Source organism: Gasterosteus aculeatus, chromosome 3 (assembly GCF_964276395.1).
Source record: "Gasterosteus aculeatus chromosome 3, fGasAcu3.hap1.1, whole genome shotgun sequence".
NCBI classification, from domain to species: Eukaryota; Metazoa; Chordata; class Actinopteri; order Perciformes; family Gasterosteidae; genus Gasterosteus; species Gasterosteus aculeatus.
The window spans coordinates 8425143-8445902 of record NC_135690.1 but is presented as its reverse complement, the minus strand read 5'-3'; the positions used below and the strand labels follow the sequence as shown (position 1 = coordinate 8445902).

Below are 20760 nucleotides of genomic sequence, written 5' to 3'. Positions count from 1 at the left end.
CTTCAGAGAAGTATCCCCCTGGATGTAGAAACCACATTTAATCCCATCGATAAAATACTAGGTTGTCCATTATAATACTCTAAAATGTTACTGAATGATCTATCAATGTATTTACAGCAGATGTTGAAATAATAAGGGGTGTAAATTAAATATATGCGAAGCCATATGTTTAGTACATGGTCACATGAGAAGAGCAGTTTACTTCCTGTCCACACAAGGGGACGTCTGCACCAAAACTCCCCCCCAAAAAAGATTAAAATGTCAATTTACAGATATGCTAAACATTTTTAGTGCACATCATCTTGAAGATTTGCCATGTTTATATATGCAATTACTCTTTGTTCAGTGTGGTTATGAAATGAGTAAAGATGTTGATTGCAAATAAAGCTACTGGCGTCATACTGTGCATCTCTCTATACATATATACGTAAGTATATATGTAACAAGAACACATAGTTCTTGTTCTACTTATCTCCCCTTCCTTTTACTTTGAATCAAGATCTAGAGGAACTAAAGGCCTCTGTCTGGCTTCCTCTTTCTTTCAATAACATTATCAACGCGTTAAACTAGACGGGCTACAGCAGATTAAACCCGGTGCCATTTTTAACAACAGGAAAGGCTACAAATGTCAAAACACTGTCCAAAACTGAACAATAAATGATTGAAAATGTCCTGCGGAGCCTTTGGCCTCTGAGACCCGGCCCTCAATAACAGGAAAATAATGGATGGATGAAAAATGTTGCCTGCTCTGATGAGTCTCGATTATTGCTGCAAAATTTAGATATTAGGGTTATAATTTGACATGAAGGAATGGATTTATCCTGATTGTATCAAACGTTCTGGCTTCTACTAGCGATGGTTTAATGGCATTGGGGATATTTTGTTGGCATATTTTGGCTCTATTTCAATCTCAGAAATATACAACAGAAAGCAAATAAGTCATGGCATATGAAAACAAAATTGTAACTTTCCTTATATGTTTGGTTTTGCTTATAAGGCCACATAAGTGTATGTAGCCTCCTCACCTTTTATTTTTCTGAATATTAGATATACACACACAAAAAGAAACAGAAGGGTCACGTTGGATACGCTAGTCAAAAGTGTCACACGTCTCAGTTTTTACTATATTTCAAAAGGAGAACAATAGGTTCCACAACATGAGGAGTAAAAATGAATGCCTCCTCTACAACATTTTTTTGCAAATACCGAGGAAGAGTGAGGAATCAACAGAGGGACAGAATTTCATTGATATTTGGCAGTTATTGAAAATAATAAAATACCTAAAATGTGTATTAGTGGCTGTTCGATTTGTGCTGGTAGCACCACATCATCAGTGAAAACAATCAGGCAATAAAACAACAGATTAAAAATGTGTATTTTCATAATTATTAAGTTAATTTAATTTAATTTACTAACAAATGTAATGTGATATATATACATCTATATATGTTGATATAATACTTTCAATCATTTAAGGCAATTAAAAGGCCCCACCCAACCTATTCAGTCAAAAACATACTCACTGAAAGTATTTGTGGTTTGTCTCATTTAATGGTAAATGTCAAATTTCTTTTGATAAAAAATTAAACTAATTGAATTGAGTCTCCAAGGAAGAGAAAGAACATTGTCCTCTTTAACGAAGGAAACCAATGTGTGAATGAGTGACTAGCAGGGAAACTCCATGCAGATTCCTTTTGTCTACTTAACAGTTTATAAGATACCCAAAATAAAAACAATGATCAGCAGATGAGACTGAAAGCTTCAGAAAACCCAGCATGTGGGTCATGAGTTAAGATTATTTTGTCAAATGTCCAATGTGGAGCTTGTAAATACCTCAGATGACGGTCCTGCTTGTGGCCATATATCTGTTTTCCCCGAAATGAGCCTTACTTTTTATGAATGAAAAAGTGATGGAATAAACATTCAGAAACTTCACTTGTGTACAAATTTACACCGGGAAGTAAAAGTAATCATCGTGTTATGTCATAGTTTGTCATATTGTAAAGTGGTATCAGTATTGTTTACCTTTTAAATGTAATCTTATCTTCTTTTTAAATGTAATCTTATCTTCTTTTTAAATGTAATCTTATCTTCTGTTTTTAGGTTTATTTTTTATCATCTTCCACTTGGGACTACAGGTGACAAAATAGCCTTACGGCTAATAGCACATTTACGGTAATGTTTTTATTAATGTGCACTGTCCCCTATCAAATCAACCAATAAATAAATGTTGTACCGCTTCCCAATATAAAAGGGCAGAAAAAGTGGCTTTAAAAAGGAATCTTCAAGAAGGAATGTTGAAGACACGGGTCAATTGGTGGAAGTAGTTCAGGTAACACCAAATATTACTGAAAGAAAGCACAAATAACAAAATAGAATCTAATTTAAGAAAAAGTCCAGTAAACAAAAGAAAGCTGCAACATTACAGCAAGCTGCCGACTCACCAAAGAATATCGTAAAAACCAACATTTCCTTTTGAAAAGTGTAAAGCAGCATAAAATAGGAGTGCTCAAGTAAAGCAGGTATCACAAAGGTTTACTCAAGTGCACAAGAGTGAATGGTTTCCTTCCACCAAAAAATAGAAAACGTGTTCTATATACAAAAGATAAAACTGATCTTCGATCATGTCAAGAATTACATTTCTCGAACCCCTGAGTCAGTGAAATCATATCGGAATGGCTCCTGAAACTAACAACCACACCTGGAAATACTGCCACCGAATGCAGCTTAAACATCACATCACTGCTTAGTCCACCCGGATTGACCCCTCTCCTCCTGGTCGCCACACCTCGCCAATCTTCTGCCAGTGCTGTTACCATAGCAACGCCTCTCTCTCCAGGCTCGCATACGGCCATGCCCTCTGACCTCTGGAGAGGAGACCTTTGGCCCTGGGGTCATCAAACGGGGTCAGGGGGTCGGCTCTTGCCCGAGGACAGTGAAAGCACTTCAATGATTGGCTATCATTTGCCCTTTCTATACCCTCATCTATGTAATTGGCATATTGACAAACTGGCCCTTTTGCACATTGTTAGCAGCACCGTTTCCAGTTTACATAGGATGAAGAGAAGTGTGGAGGGCGAGGATACGTATGTGCCCGGTCATTTTATTTAAGGTGTGTTTGCTTCTTCCTCTTCGTGCTTCGATTCTTATTGGTTTCTGAGTGGCGGAGAAAGTAAACCAACCGATGAAGGACTTTGGGGCGAAAACGTTGTGAAGCTGTGGTGGAGATTCGCTAGACACAAATCTGGGTGGATGATATGGAAGCTGCTCCATCCGTTTGGCCGGGCCACACGCGGGCCCTCGTTCCTTCTCTCCCTCCTGATGATCAATGCCTCCCGGGCCAATCACCTGTCAATATCTCTACATTAATTTGAGGGACTACGTGAGACACTGGGGGTGGGGGGAAGGGCTGTCAGAGCAGGTAGAGGGAGGCGTGGAGGGGGAGTAGTGGCACAAAGGAGACAAGGACATAGGAAGGAGAGAGCCGGGCAGAGGAGAGAACACAAGAGGACAATGAGGAAATGGAAGTAGGTTGAATAATGGGAGAGGTGAGCGTGGTCCAGACAGACTGCGCTTTCCCCCATTGACCATTCTCACATGGCTGGCCTCAAATGCCTAAAGCCCCCTCCATTATTCCAAATGAGCAGCATCCGTAATCCGTAACGCAGCCGTAGTTTGAGAGCTGAGCGCTATTGCCGGGAGAATCCACCTTTCTCCGCCGTCACATCTCCAAAGCCTCTGAAAGAGAAAGCAGTGATTTGTGAGAAGAAAGGAGACATGTTTTTAAAAACTTCCGGTATGTGAGCAGACAAGGAAAACATGACGGCTTGTTCAATAACCCTCTGCTCTCTGGCTCTGTGGTATTTTCAGTGACCAAAAGAGCCGTCACCTCTCACCCTTCAACTCTGACCCCACCCTGCATGGCCCAGATTACACCAGGGAGCAACAAACCTTGTAACGTCATGACCTCTTTACTGGTGACGCACAGATATATATGCACACAGATTCCTCTGTGTGAATTGATTTCATTTGCTTGTTGTGTTTTTTTTTTAAAGAATTATCTTTCAGTATTCATTTTTCAAACTCCAATATCCCCTGAGCTCGGCTGCTAGGAGGCCCGAGGGACTGGGCGACAGCCATGTTTGTCATCATCCGATTATTCGTGCAAGATCTTGCTGTTCAGTTCTCTGAACAAGGAATATTCTCATGGTTGGATGCAACGAGCCCAAAAATCTTTGGGGAAAAAAAAGTAGATGGAGTTTGGCGGCTTTCTTACTTTTCTGCCTTTGTTTGTGTTCAAATTTGTCACCCGTTTCTAATAGACTTATTGCAGAGCATTTACAAAGGCTGCAGGGTGAGTATCGAGTGAGATTTGCTCCAGTGAATATTTCTGCCGAGAGGAATTCTTTGAAGCAATGGTCTGCTAAGTAACTTCACTGCATTGAGCTCAATAGTTCCTCCGCACTACTTACAGAAATGATTTTTCTTTTTCATGGGGCCATATCAACAAACCGTCTGTACGACGCTAAAGTTGAAAGTCGGACGAATGTTCTGAAAACATTTAGAACGTGCACGTGTGTGTATGTGTGAGTGCAGCTGTGAGGGTTTCCAGATTGTTCAGGTCTCCTGCAATCTAATGGGTTATTTGTCATCTGCAGAGTAAAGGATTTTTAAAAGTCAAGTCAGGACCGACTCCCTCCCTATCCTTTCTCTCGCCCTCTCGCCCTCCTCCTCTTTCCCACTACCCCCCTGACACTCGCAATGGGAGATCGATAGGTTATTGATCAACTCTCTCTATCGCCAACCCACCAGACTAATCACCTTAACACCAGCCCAAGTCTCTCCCTTCCTCTCTCTTCTTCTTCTTCTTCTTCTTCACTGTTGCTCTCGGTTTCCGTCCCTCGCTCTGTTGCTCCGTGTCACGCTCGTTCGCAGCGGAGACGTCATTTTGTTTCCGGCATTTGGAGCTCGAGGCCTTCTTTGAGAACGTTGAGAAGGTTTCAATTCTCCCAATATTAAACGCCCTTCCTTGAAGCTCCTTTTCCTCTTGCCAATAATCTGCAAACAGAATCTTTATGGCCGAGCGTTAGATAAAAACCAGAGAATGTACCGTAGCAAGTGCTCTTCATCCATCATTTCTCTCCTCCTCTGCCTTCCTCCACCTCTCTCTGTCCGTCTTTGTTCGAGGGCAAAATCAATGGAGTGTATGAAACCAGCATATTTCTCTGCTTCCTGCTATAAGAGACCTTAAGGAAAACGAACACGAAGAACATGGTTTAAAGTTAAGCTTTAAATGTAGTTGAATGTTTGTTGGTTATAGTGTATCAATCTTATAATGTTTAGTTATTTGTCTGGATTTGCCATTTCCACCTTCCGATCAACAGTGACCTTGGGTGGCATTAACCAGCCTAACTAGTTTAATTTGATTTGTTTAGCCAAAAAACGGGACCTTCAACATGCCACCCTATATGCACACACACACACACACACATGACCACAGAGTCTAAACAAGGGCAACGCACTCAAGGTGGAGGTCGGGGTGTTTTTTGTTGGTGTTCTTGGTTCGATCCGGGGAGCAAACGATGTCCAATGCATCCCTTTTGGGTAAGGTCTTCCAGTGGTGCAGGTGACTAATAATCTGTTAGTTTAGCGCTGCATGGTGAAGATAAGAGTTTCCTGTATACAAGCCTCAAACTGTAGAGTGACATGCTAAAAAGCAGATAATCCTTGCGGGAGAAGGCATGTGACCTTTGCTCTTTGGATTTAAAAGTGTTAAAAGTGTTGAAGATTATGTTGCTCACAATAAATGGGGAACCATCAGATCATTTGTGATCTGATCCATTTATCTCTGAAATATAAATGGGATCTTTCAAATAATTATACATATATTATTGTTTACAGACATACAGTGAACTTCAGAAACAATATAGCTTTAAAATGCTAAGAGAAACACCAGGCGCGCACAAACAGACACCCACACACACACACACCCACACCCACACCCACACACACACCCACACACACACACACCCACACCCACACACACACACACACACACACACACACACTTCACACGAGAATTGATTGACTATTCTGTCTCAATACATCTCTCCTTCTGTTACTTAGCAACCGGTGTCTGAGAGGATATGGATGCAGGAGAAGTTGTACTCCGTTTTCAGTTCATAAAGAGATATGATTAATAAAAATGTCCCTGAAGAGAAAGAACGAGCCAGATGACGACGTAAATGGCGACACGTGGTCTTTTGAATCTCGCTGTTATCTTCTTGACTTCCAATACTCCACCGTTAAACTAGAAACCTAAAAAATCTTTACTTTTTTATTAATGTTTACGTACATTTTCATTCTGAAAAGAAAATACACATTCTTAGATGTAAGAATGATTTTTATTAATAATTTCTATACTGTTGATTTACTTCTTTCTTCAACAAACCGATTTTAATGTTTAACTTATATTCTTTAATCTTGAAATAACTGAGAACGATTGTGTTTTTGGATTTCTCACTTTATAATCATGCTGTAATTTCTCCAGATACAGCAACAGAAGGGTTGACAAAATATGTCAATGTAAAAATCCACTGCAGCAATCACATGCTTAAAATATGTAATATTTAGTGCAAAAACACTGGATTTGAGTTGCCTTTTTAATGATGTTCTTAAAGAGTTTAAATTGTCTCTTGTTCAAATACAAACTGCCTGACTAAAACATCTGAATCTCCCCTTAATGCCTTTACACCCGATATGAAATATTTAGGATACTTTGACAAAACAGATGTACAAAGAAATGTAACACACCTCTCTCAGCTTTGGGCACATCAGAAGACGAGAAATGACTATTGAAAAGCCGATGAGGGGAAACATTTTCAGTTTTTTTCTCAAAATGGCATTTTTGCTTTGACTTAGTCATCTCCATCAAGGAAAAAACTATTTGTGTAACATGGGATCAACTTTGTCATGTTAAATAGAAAGTAAATGGGACTTTTTGTCAAACATAGTAATCTGTAGTGTCCTCTAAAGCTGCACAGTGCACTTCAGCATGTTGATGACGAAGAGCAAATATCATTAAATGTTTTTCAATGAGCTTGTTAGATGTGAATTATTGTTTTGCCACGATTCACAGGAAAACTGAGAATTATGAAAATACTGAAAATTAAAAACATATATGAGATAAATGTAGAGAAGACGCATACAAAAATAATAATAATTGAAATACAGGTAAAAAAAATATTGAAATGATATTGCATTAAAACTGAAATCTCAACTCAAGTAAATTGACATTTAATCTGCATTTTACAATTAAACACGAATATCATCGTTGTGAGTGCAGAGAAAGGCAACGCAAAAAGAAAAAGTATAAATCGTTTGGTATGTTGCTGCAGGACGGGCGATGAAATAAACCGATTTGGGGCAAATAAAGAGGAAGAATGTTTTGTTTTCACCCCTGAAAAACCTCATGCCTGGGAATCACGTCGGGGAAAGAGTCTATTTACCGGCCCACGTGGATTTCATTATTAACCTTATCGAAAGTTGGAGGAAGAACGCGTTTAGGCCTTTTTCCAAATAAGTCAATACAAAAAAAAGTTGACGTTTATTTTTTCATTTATTTAACATGTACCTGACGCCTTCTATTTATGTGCCACAGGCCAACGCCGAAAATCTGAAACGATCGCACACAAATGTTTAGGAAACAACGTCGAGCTGGATTGAATGAGCGATGATCAATATATCGAACACGGCGATCAATTTCTGAACTTCGGGGGAAACGGTCAAAACGTGGGGCTTTAATATCCGAGAATAACGGTTAGTTTGGGATTTTTCTAGTTTGATTTAAAGGTCATGCTTGTTTTTTCTTTTAAAAGTGACCATGAATTCGCAGTGAAAATGTGGCATCTGGAAGCAGAAATGGTCGGTCTGTGTTGCAGGACAGGAGGCCTCAGGCTCAGACAATGAAAATACATTTGCTCACAGAAAGTGAGTGTCTGATTGTCCGCATTCCTCTTCTCTTCATCTTTGATTTACAAAAAATATAAGCCTCACACTAAAAATATATTATATACTGAAAAATATATATTTTTTAAAGGCTATAGTGACATTTGGAGCAGATTTCAACATCCAGTCGAAATGATCATTATTTAATTGCCTTATTTAAATTAAATCAAAGTATCAAATAACTTTGTTAAAGCTCGTGTATCTTTATTTAGTGGGCTACTTTGTCTGACCACTTTCACGGTCGAAGGAAGGCCGCCCTATTCTGTGAAAACTCCTGTCCTGTTAATAGTTAATGAACAAAATGAATAACATAAAAGAAAAGAAAGAAAAAGAAAAAAATATTTTCTTTATGATTTCTTAATTTGTGTGTAGCAACCTAAACTGTGTAACACAACAAATTGTCCCAACTACGTCTTAAAATACATTAATACACACACACACACACACACACACACACACACACACACACACACACACACACGCACACGCAGAGATCCAGTCAGCACCGAGCAGATCAGTTCCCCGAGCACAGGGAGATTATAGGTCTGCAAAAGGTATAAAACTAATATAAAAGAAACAAAGGCTGCTATCATGTTAGTATGATTGTTATTATTATTATTGTACCTTTAAATTACATTGTTGAAACATACATTCAAAGTTAATGGAACAATTGATTTATTTTATTTAAAAGTTCATAAGTCCGTAGGATAAATTCGATTTTATTTAAAACCTCTACGGCTGTTCCTCACGTTCCTTAATTCTGCGTGATACGTGAATTTAGTTGTCGTATTGTTGTCTGTGGCACGATTGTTCATTAGTGGACGAATGCACAAAGTTCGGGTTCATCCTTGTTGAACTTCGCACAAACCAAACCAGCGGCCTGTTCTCTCATTGGTTTGCATCCTTGGGATCCTAACTCACTTTGTGACCTCTTTCACCCCTCCCAACCCCCCTCAGTGGGTTGCACTCGTCATTAATCTCTGTCAGTCAATACTTCGATCCGGTTTATCACTAAGCGCATAAATGCGAAACCATACAGTCCGTGGGAAAACAAAGTTTATCCGTAAGGAACTCCTGTATCCGAATACTGATACTGACTGTATTTTACACACATTCACGTCAGGAGCATCTCTCGTCTGATTGTCATGTTTGTGCAGGTACACGGGGTCAACATGCGCGCGCGCGTCCAAATACAAATGTCAGAGGGAATTCAGGAATATTTAAAAAAAGATCAAAACAAAAGTATCCCCATGGTATTTGCTAACTAAGACACTTGCTGTCAAACATTGCTTTTCATCAGAGGTGTTGTCATCCCAGTGAAGACGGTTAAACAACAGAAGCTCCGCTCGTAACCGCCCCACATTTTAAATACACGGAGGCGCGCGCCCATCTCTCCGGCACGCGGCTCAGCCTGCTCTTAGTGGAAGCGCTGTTGGACCAGTGATGAGATACAGCCCTGGAGAGCTCCAACCCACATCAACTCTCAGAGCGCCGCGGCGCCCGGAAGACGCTCGGTTCCGCACCTCCCTCGCAACACCAGGACGCATCTGAACCACGACGAATTGATCGGAGAGTTTTGATCAATGGATTGGCATTCAAACGCTTTGGCAATTGTATCTCTGCAGGAGGGCTAGGAAGCGCGTCCCTGGGCGAGCGCGGCGGACAGGGGCGAGAGGTATAGACCGGGGGAGCGGGTGGGGAGGGTGGGACAGGGGAAACACATCCTTCAGCTATGGAGCTCACCATGGAGAACCTGCACAGCCTCTCCTCGCACTCCCAGGTGGGAGACCTCATGGGTTCTCCGCACGCGCGGCCGTCGCCGTCCCCCAGCTCCGCTCCCCGGAATATGGTCTCACACGCTCCCGGCGCGCGGTCTGCCATGGTTTCCGGCATGGCTTCGCTCCTGGAGGGCTCCGGCGGGGACTACCGGACCGATCCGTCCGCACTGTCTGGACACCTGCACCCGTCCATCAGCATGTGCGACACCGGGATGAGCCTTAGCAACACGTACACCACGCTGACCCCGCTGCAGCATCTACCTCCGATATCCACCGTGGCGGATAAGTTTCACCACCCGCACTCACACCACCATGCTTCCTCCCACCAACGACTCTCCACCGGGAACGTCAGCGGCAGCTTCACGCTGATGCGGGACGACCACCGGGGGCTCGCCTCCATGGGCAACCTTTACAGCCACTACCCCAAAGAGATGTCCGTGACAGGCATGGGTCACAGCTCGCTCTCCCCGCTGTCCAGCGGGCTGGGTTCTTTGCACAACTCCCAGCAGCCGCTGGCAGCCTACGGTCCGAGCGCGCACCTCTCCTCGGACGGCAAGATGCTCTCTCCTGTTTCGGGGTTTGAGTCCCACGCGTCCATGCTGTCCCGGAGTGACCAAGAGCACCTGGCTAGGAGTTTAGGGGGCCACGGCCACGGTATGATCTCAAACCTCAACGGCATGCACCACCACCCGCACAGTCACCTCCACTCCCAGGCGAACGGCGCGGTGATGCTTGGGGAGCGAGAGAGGCACGGCCACGGAGCCGGGCAGGCGGGCGCGGGCATGCAGGGGGAAGAAATCAACACAAAGGAGGTTGCTCAGCGGATAACGGCCGAGTTAAAGCGGTACTCTATCCCTCAGGCCATATTTGCCCAGAGGATCTTGAGCCGGTCGCAGGGAACCCTCTCAGACCTGCTACGGAACCCCAAACCCTGGAGTAAGCTCAAGTCAGGCCGGGAGACCTTCAGGAGGATGTGGAAGTGGCTGCAGGAGCCCGAGTTTCAACGGATGTCTGCACTCCGGCTGGCCGGTGAGATTGGTTATTGTCCCTTTTGTGGTTTATTTCATGATGAAACTGAACTATCTTAGAGCAACACGTCGGCCTCCTTCCGTCGTTTTTTTTTAATTGTTCCAAATCAGACTGGCGCGTTGAACTTGCGCAGACCGGAGAGATTCAGCACCACGGACAGTTCAGTCGGTTTAAACAGAGCGCGCAGAGGCACAGCAGCTTCACCACTAAAATAACATTTTAATCAAAAATCCGGACACAAATGTGGATGGTACGTAGAAAGAGAACGTCGGATTACGTGAATTTAGAGTTGAATAAAACAAATAGTTTAATGGTTGTTTTGGGCGTCAACATTTGCGGCCTGTTTTAGACTATATTTAATTGGCAGATAGCAAATCGTCATGAACAATACATCTCGGAATAGTTGCCCTCCCAGGACACCTTTATCCCCTTCCTTTCTGTATCCGACTATAAACAGCAGCTGTGAAGGGGTTACATGGGACAACCAGTTGCGAGAAGAGAAGCGGGCTGACCCCAGGTTGCCTGATCAATGCGCCAGTTCCCACTCTCCTTTTTAAATGTGGCACACAGATCAATACTTGTATCGGAGCAGAAAGACGCAATAACCACACGGTCTCTCGCGGCTCTAATTTTAGAACACAGGTATATATGATCGCTGGTGTCTCCATGTTTTCGTTGGATTCAACAGCAGTCACAGTTACAATCAAGGCGTTTTGTTGCCAATGAACAGCACCGTGGGATTATGCCACTGACCACACGATTTTATAATATCCAGTATGCTTATCACAATAAAAATACATCACATTTATACCATTAATATCCTTTGTTTCCAGATTGCAATCCATCGAGTTTAAGGACTATTTAGCAGAATCACTAAGCGTCTTAAAATATGTTTTTAATGATAGATAGATAGATAGATAGATAGATGGATAGATGGATAGATAGATAGATAGATAGATAGATAGATAGATAGATAGATAGATAGATAGATAGATAGATAGATAGATAGATAGATAGATAGATAGATAGATAGATAGATAGATAGATAGATAGATGGATGAGGAGCTGAGGCTCTGAGTGTCATTAATAGTGTAGCTCTGTCCTCTCCGTGTTTGCCTGGCTTTGCACATAGGAGATCAATAAAGCCGTTTCCCCTTTCCACCTCCCTTTTCTCCAACTCCCTGGTGCTCTCTCTCTCTCTCTCTCTCTCTCTCTCTATTGCTCTCCCTCTCTCTTTCTCCCTCTCTCTGCAGCACATGGCAATAATATCACTAATCTTTCACTGGTTAACGTGGCAACAGGCAGGTGGTTTGTCTTGAGGTGATGGGCGCCAGAGAACAAAACAACAGAAAATAAGAAGGCCCGGAGAACGAGGATAAATGAGAGCTGGTTCATAAAGTCAAACAAGGCACACGGCCATTTTCCACTTTCTCTGCTCTCTTACCGGACGCATCTTTTAATGGCCGTCAAAGTTGCTTGTAGCATGAAACATTAATATCAGCTTGTTGTTTTCTCACATTTCTGAAGAATCCAAAGCGACTAAATTAGAAAAAACTTTGTTCAGCCCGACCTAATAGAAAATGCAAGAAAAGCCAAACTGACGTGTGGAAAAAGAGATGCCATTGATTGAGTGAAGGGAGGCAGCTTTTGCTTTGTGTGAACCGCCAGATAGAGGCAGGATAGTGAAGAGATCAATACCAACCTTAATAATTGATAAGTACAAGGTAGACGAGGAGGAGAAGGGAAGAAAGAGAGGAGCAGAGAGCGATGGTGTTGGAGCTTGTAAGAGCCTCTCCTGGGTAAGCTGAGTCAAATCTGTGGTTAACAGCTGAGGACCACACACCTAAAACACCACGGCACACAGCGTGTAAGTGGTTTTAAAGAATGTTTACACCCCAAAACATCCTGTGAAATACCGGCATGCGGATCTGACACCAACAAGACCTTTGGGGAAAAAAATAAATCCCATTTATGAAGTTGAACAAAGGAGTCTCGGACAATTTAGAAACGTGATTATTTGCAGTGAAATCAGAGCAGGGAGGCATTTGAACAGTCACGGTTTAAGAGGATCTTACAGTAGACAAAGAGCACCAGAGCGTCCAGTTGCCTATCGAGTCGTAGTAATGAGTGCTTTCTGCTCATGTCAGCAAATCTTCAAAGCAATCCAAGATTGTGATGTCATTTGATGTTAAAGGTTGCAATGCTTTATGGGGTTCGTAATGCGCCTTTATGGCGGCGAGCAAGCACATTTCACCCATTGGCGTGTGTGCGTGTGCAAACACATGTGTGTCTGTGTGAGTGCTTCCACGTGCACATGTGTGTGTGACTGGTTTATAGAGTGTGTCTGCACTATACATTGTTCAGGCTTATCTGACTCACTCTGAATCGGTATTGATTTCCTCTCCTCTGCTCTCTCCCTCTCTCCTTCTCTCCTTGCCTCCCTCTCTCCCTCGCTGCCTTCCTCCTTTCTCCCCCTTCTCTCTCTCATGGCTCTGTACCAGCATCAGCAAAGCAAGATCAGTTGCCTTTCACCCTTATTTCATTCCTGCATCTCTCTCTGTGACAGACAGAAATCACGTTGGCACACGATGGTCAAACATTTTCAAACACATCAAGTGCAAAAATGCCAATAGCAAAAATAACCTGCACACCAAATATTTGAAAAGACAACCAACTGATGAAACAGATCAGAGACCGCAATCATGATCAATCATTTCATTATTTTATCCTCAAAGCTATAATGTGCATATGGAGGGCTGCAACATTTATTTAAAAAATGTATGTGAGACATCAATTTTTAAACTGTGCAAGCCCTATCTCTGTGATCACATCACTCCACTTTGCCTGATAGTGGGTATGGTCTCATGATGAATATGAATAAATAAAACGGATACACATATAGGCAAACAAGAAGGCTCTTGATCTGCAGTAATTTAGTCATTTGGAGTCTAGCTTTGGTAAACCTTCATTAGTTACCTCGTGGCAGTTTGGAAAAGGCCTTCCGATCTCACAGAGCAGGAAATTGGTCTTAAAATTGCTGATTAATCTGGTTAGTCAGGGTTAAATTAGTCTTCAACTTTTCAACACCAACCTTATTTACTAGAGCCAATTGAATCACACAGAAACCTGTTTCAACGTTGTCCTCCTCTCTGTGGGTGAGGAGTGTGTGTGTGTGTGTGTGTTTCTGAATGAGGTAAATCTGAGTCTATAGTCCCAATTAAATATTTTCCTATCTAGCCTCTTTAATTCATGAAAATGTGAGACTGAATCGTTGCTTGTAAGTTAATTCTCAGGAAAACGATATGCGTTTTTTTCTATTTTTGCTGTATTTATTTTTGCTGTACATAACGTTGTTTTGTAAAAAATAAATAAATAAAGGATTTCAGTCATAATCTACAACTTCACACACTATTAATAGTCTTTTAAACTAGTGGCAGGTCGCGCATATTGTATCGTTATCAAATAAAAGCGATAAAAAAATAATAAATATATATATATATAAATATTTTTTCACGTAAAGTAGAATTTAAATCCTCCCCCTAAAAATGTAACATCCGTGTAACAAACACATTCTACATTATACGTGTCCTTACTGTCCCGGCGGCTCGTTTTTTCTTGTTGGCATCGCGGACTCATTTTATTCTCTTTCCTTCTTCATTCAATCGGGCGGTTTAATCGCAGCTGTTTTCGGAGTGGCTAAATAAAGTAAACCGTTTGGTTAAGGGAACGGCGAGAGGCATTAAACACGGTTTATAGACTATCAGCCGATATCTGATAGGATGTAAAGCGGCCGATCTCCCGTCTCAACGGGACAACACGAGCTTTGCATTGACAAACAAACGGAAGCTTTCAAACAAGCCGATTCTGATCAATTAAGAGCCATTTTTTTTAAAAGGGACGGGCGCGGCCGGTGGGTGGACGGCGTCCTCCTTTCCCCCAGCAATGAATAGGCCTATAATATGATCAATACAATCAATAACCGTACATCTGAGAGGTGTGACAGAGAGTGATTGACGCCAAACTGTTTCTCGCCTGCAGTAGTCCGTCCAGGGCGGGAGAGGGCCCGTCTCAGCGGACACAAAGCCCGATCTCATCCGTCCGTCCAGGCGTCGGCTAGCAGCAGCACGGTGCGGTTAGTTCACCGTCTGCCCGCCTCATGTCCCATCTGACCCCCACTCCCTCCCTCCTCCCCCCACACCCACACACGCGCACACACACACACACACAATGTGGGTCACACCTCGTTGGTGTTCATCTCTTTTGAAACGGTGACACCAGGTTAAACTCCATGATGATACACATTCAGGCCGAGTGTCTTAATGCTAAATCCTGTTGTTGGCTGTAGAAGTGGGTGTCAGTTGGAATTAAGGAGGATATTTAGGGTCCCCCTGCACTCAAAAGGGTCTTCTGTGCTTTGATGCTTGAGCTTCACTGTGCAGATTGGTGCCTGTTGTTTGCCTTCGTCCACTGAAAGGGGAAAAGTTTGCCTGTGTTCTTCTGAGCCAATTGTGGGTCAATTTGCAAAAAGTGAATGTGGACGCTTAAAGCCTCAAGTCCTCATAAAGTCAGAATGGAGTTCGTAGGAAAAACTTACTCATAGATTGTGTATTTTACTGTGAAGGATACGACTTTTTAAAGGGATACTTGTGCTTTTGTTTTACAACCTTCAAGAAATGGACAGAAAATAATAGATTATTATCCAACACCATGTTTTTTGTGGGCAAGCCGTCAGCTGTCGTCCCGTGCCATCACTGCAACTAGAAAAGTCCACCACCCACATACTGCTCTTCACAGCTTCACAAAGGCACACTGTTACAGTGCAGCCATCACGTGGTAAAGGACCCGCTGATTTAATCTGTGGTTGGTTGAGGTTGAGCACTTTTTTTTGCTATCATTGACGCAGAACATGCGAAAGAGACGACACAAGCCGGCGCCACTTGAGACTGCGGAGCGTCTTCGTTCGACTCTTCAGAAAGGCCCACTTGGTAACGAGACGACTAAAGACAGCTTACATCGCTGCGGTTCTCGTCTCAAGAGAGGTGGTTTTACCGAGTGTAGCTCCCTCTTTACCTTCCCCGCGGTCGTGGAAGGGGACGTTTAGGTGTCTCATTTGAAAAGGATCTCTTGATTATGTGAAATGTGTATTGACCTTATAGCTGCTTGGTTTCAGTGGATAACACAGGCCTGCTGAGCAGCTGCATTTCAGCCGATGGAGGAGAACCAGAGTGGTGTTGGCATTGTAAAATGGCCGGTAGCACAAGTTGTTCGAAAACAGGCATTACATATTAAATTATCACTATATTAGCACTAGCATTCAGTCATTACATTAGGGAGTATTGAGTTTGGTTTGAGACAGCACTTAGAGAGCCGCGAGGAGATTCTGGCGTGGCTGAGCCTGGACCAATTGAATAAACGTTCCATGGAACGGTTCTGAAGTGAGGATCAATCAATATGGGGGCTATCAATCTGAGGGCAAATTAAAACAATTGAGAAAAACAACAAGAGGGAAACAGTGGAAGAAGTCCAGGAGGTATTTGTGCGGGGACAAACATACTACTCAGGAAAATATCTTAATTATGCCTCGCTTGCAGTGGCAAAGCCCGAACAATGGCAAATCAAACATGCACGCTCACACACAGGCATGCATACACATGTGCACATTCATATTGATCCCCCTCCCCCCTCCAGTCAAATATGTTTACTGCTGTTGTCTAAACCTGCTGTAAAGTCATCAATCATTTGCATACATCACCTCCACATTGCAACCAGCTCCCCCCTTCACTCCCTCATTTTCCTCCCCCCTTGCCCTCACTTATTTTCCTCCCTTCCTCTCCCACGCACGTGCAATAACCCCAAGTCTGCATGAATACAGTTCCTCACTTTCTTTCTTTCTTCCGCGCAAGCCCCGAGACCACAACTCGTGCACGTGACCGCACTTTTAAAGGAAACCATCAGCGGCGCCGCCTGTCGCGAGAGGCATTCCTTTGTCCTCTCTGGCGACGCAGCCTCTTTTTCCGCCACATCTCCTTTGTTCTTCCACAGATAAACAATTTATTCTTCGTCTGTCGGTCACAAAAGCGCACTCCCGAGCTGCACTCCCCGATGCGAGGCGCGCGCAAACCCACGCGCGCGCGGCTGGGCACACACACACACACACACACACACACACACACACACGCACACACGCGCGTATATACCCCGGTCTCGCAGATCAATGGAGATCGATCGGCTGGGGAAGGGAGCCCTGATTACTGGACCACGTGTTCAGGAGAAAACCGCGGAAAATCGATCATTGCAGCTTTTTAGGGCAGCAGAACAGAACAGACTCCCTTCAGTCTCCACGCCGGCTGCACTGACGGTGCATCCAGTCGGACCTCCGCTTCCTGGTCAGCGTCTCACGTGCCTCTCCGGTTTCAGTTACACGTCGTGCGCCAGGCAATTTATTCCCCACAACCTGTTCTTCAGAGATCCGTTTATAGGCCTAGAGATTGGACCCCCGTGACGTCACGTGACCCCCACACTCACTGTACAACCCACTTTAAATTACTGATGGCCAATTGCAAGCTTTATGTAGTTTTTAGATTGATTTCCTATCCTCCAGGCGGGCGGCTACTTTCACAGCGCTTTAAAAAATCAACTTTTAGACATCTGAAATTTGCTCGACAATCCATCCCGATAAACAATTAGTCTCATCAATGTTTTTTTTCCCCCAATATGATTTACTTTAGATTTTTACATACAGCAGATGTTAGCAGGGTCAAACATGTGTATCATGTAGGGATAGCGGGACATCTGCAGATGCTGGATTATTGTTTGAGCCATGTTGTTTCCTCTGTGCAAAAAAATGAATCAACCGAATCTCAGAGTTCTTGAATAAATCAACCAGAGCGGTTTTTCTACGTTGAGTTTCACAAGAAAATTAGGACGTCCAACAAGATCCAGATATCCTCAAGCTGATCGTCATTCCACAGTGAAATACGCAAAGACTGCTTGGAAATCAACCTTAAAAAGTGTACTTTACAAAATATCGATAATAAGATATGGATCATTTAAAAAGCTGAAACTGGCAAAAGCCACAGTAACGACCATTTACAGATCCCAAGGGTTGTGTTGTACTCCACTTGGAAGAATATCCCAAATCACAGAATAGGAAAAATCTGTTTTAATTGGTCTTTTTCACTGACAAATGGCCTCTCTGACTTATTGCCTCCCTTTAGGCCTTTTGGGTCCCTCTTGATTAGCCTGCATAGCCTCCTGTTACCCCCCCAGGCTGTGCTATTTTGTGATGTCTTAATTACAACAAATGTGTTTCCTTACCATACAGTCGTTTTGTATATCTGCCGCCTCACAGTGAACTTAACGGGTTTGGCTAAAATGCTAGAACTCAATTACACAAAGACAGTCATGCACACAAACACATGGTTCATTTTAAACCATTTCTGTTTCACTGCATGATTTGCTCTTTGGCCGTTTTAATTGATCGTCCAACATTCTTCAGCAAAGCCCTCCATGTCATAAAGGTGGCATCCTACCATCCTGTCGTCATGTCTTTATTGTCACTGTTTGTTACTTTCCACCAAGTCTGTGTTTCGTACTCAGTGAATTTAACGCAGTAGTTTGAGTACGTCGACTAGCAATTAAACTCCTTCCTTTTTATTACCTCCCCCGCCTCCCTCCCCTCCTCTCCTCGGCCCCCTTTCCTCTCCACTCCAGCATGTAAGCGTAAGGAGGAGGACCGAGGACGAGAGCGCAACCAGGTGCCAAAGAAGCAGCGACTGGTCTTCACCGACCTGCAGCGTCGCACCTTGGTAGCCATCTTCAGAGAGAACCGCCGCCCCTCCAAGGAGATGCAGATCACCATCTCCCAGCAGCTGGGCCTGGAGCTCTCCACCGTCTCCAACTTCTTCATGAACGCACGCCGCCGCTGTACGGACCGCTGGGGCGCGGACGAGCACAGTCACGGGATGCACGGCCACAACAACAACAACAACAACAACAACAACAACTCCTCACCGATCCAACCCGGTACCTCCTCCGCCGCCACTTTCTCTACGGCCTGACGGTGGCAGGACGGATGGTTGAACAGATACATGGAGGACAGGGAGGAGGAGGAGGAGGACGGGTGGGGGGGTCACTGAAGCCCTCAAATCAAAGCTACGGGATGTGTAGCTTCAAGTTCAATCATCCGATTCATCTGCTCATAGTGCCGATGACTTGAGCAGACGAATCAGATCTGCGCAATGACCCGTGTGTCGTCTTTTAATCTGAATGTAAAATGCATTTTAAATTGTTGCTTTTTTTTTTTTTTTTTCTTCAAACCAAAGGTCCAGCAGCTTTGAGAGAGTTGCCCTCAAACGACCACACGCGGCTCCCACCTGAAAACCCAAAGAAAATCCATCTTCGCCTTGAGAAGGGACCCGTGCTGGTGGTTGTGAGGATGCGAACAAACCAAAGGAACTAATGACAGGGAGCAGACGGGTGTAAATTCACCGCTGCTCATTTCAGTGACAGACAGCGAGGGTGATTGAGGTGCATTTGTGTGTTAAGTGTTAACCACGCTCCGCCCGGCGGCCCTGCATCACTGGAGGTGTGCGTAGCGCTGCGGTGATTTGGCCGGCTCCACGTCAGAGCGACAGCGCCACCTGCTGTCCATTCACTCCACATCTGACCCGATTGGGACCACGTGTGGACAGCTGTTTCCAACGGGCACCACAGCAGAACAGTGTAGCCTGCAGTGCAGATTTCTATCAGGAGAGAGATACCAAAGAAAACCCTCCACGTAAGCAGACTTGTCGCCCGGCACTCTGACAGACTGACCAAACACAATAAATCAAAAGCCCTTTGATACACATCCGAATGTTTGTTTCTCGAGACTGTCACTGTGCTTTGGCTGCAGGGGCCCGTGCACCGCGGGGGGCCACTTTGAGAGGTTATTTTCAGGTTGCAAAAGGAGAACAATCAAACAGGGGCGACACTCGGGACACTTAGGGAGGGAGGGGGGAGTCTGCTCTGTTCCAGTGGCCAAACGCAGAGGTCAAATGTCACAATACAGGATCCTGAGTGCCAATGATGTTTGCCTCTTTATGATAATCAGAGAACAGGTGCAGACGGCCCGGCCCGGCCCGCGTGTCGTTACGGCGGTCAAAGTGTGAGCACTACACGGGCACGTCGCCCATTGCATACCTCAAAAAAACATTGATGTGATCGACAAGAAACACAATGACTGTAAATAATGTTTGATTTCATCTCCCTGTCTTATCTATTCTCTATGTATCTATACTCTCTTGCTAATCCCCCTGTTGTGTCTTTTTTTTATTTTTAATTTCTCCCTCCTTAACTACTGATGCGGGTAATAATAGTACCATAGACACATGGTTCTCCTTTCGTGACTATTGTGCTATGTTGTGCTAAACTTTATGTAAAGAAGCACCTTGTCGATAAAATGTAAAAACTTAAAGATGAAAAGAAGAATAATCAACATGGACTGATCTCATACACAGACGAGGAGGAAGGAATGAGCATATTTGTGAATACCTGTGTGGAGGAATGCCCCTCATCCGTGATCTATCCTTTGGACTATGATCTCTTTGAACTGGACTGGTAACGCTGTTCTTCGGTTACCATGGGAACCGCCTCATTTCTCTGTGTGTTTTGAAATTTGCTTCGGGTGGGCAAAGCCACTTGTTCTGTAGCATCTTCTAGCGGGAGATAATCATATTAGAGAGGAAACGCAGACAGGAGGACGGAGGGTGCAGCCGGAGCGTCAGAGGCCCGTCATCAGAAACATTTAAGTGACGTTCCTCCACAGTTGGGGGTTCTGGAAAAACTGCTATATTTGAAGCTCAAACCCAAAGAGTTTAGTGATGGAAACGCTTGTATGTGTGTGTGTGTGTGTGTGTGTGTGTGTGTGTGCTGCTACCTCACAGAATAGAGTGGACTGTGACAC

The 20760-nt window shown here is 43.8% G+C and overlaps 1 protein-coding gene across 3 annotated transcripts; it reads left to right on the top strand.

Annotated features, from left to right (window-relative positions):
• Positions 1-9367: 9367 nt before the first annotated feature.
• onecut3b (one cut homeobox 3b) lies at positions 9368-20257 on the top strand. Of its 3 annotated transcripts, none has more exons than XM_078099016.1 (3): positions 9368-10814; positions 14853-14941; positions 18528-20257. In XM_078099016.1, the coding sequence occupies exons 1-3, from the start codon at positions 9740-9742 to the stop codon at positions 18624-18626; spliced, it is 1263 nt and encodes a 420-aa protein (XP_077955142.1). In that variant the 5' UTR covers positions 9368-9739; the 3' UTR covers positions 18627-20257. The 3 variants fall into 3 exon arrangements, with proteins under 3 accessions (XP_077955142.1, XP_040026954.2, XP_040026953.2); XM_040171020.2 differs by having other exon boundaries at positions 14853-14946; XM_040171019.2 differs by lacking the exon at positions 14853-14941 and having other exon boundaries at positions 18528-20104.
• Positions 20258-20760: the final 503 nt, after the last annotated feature.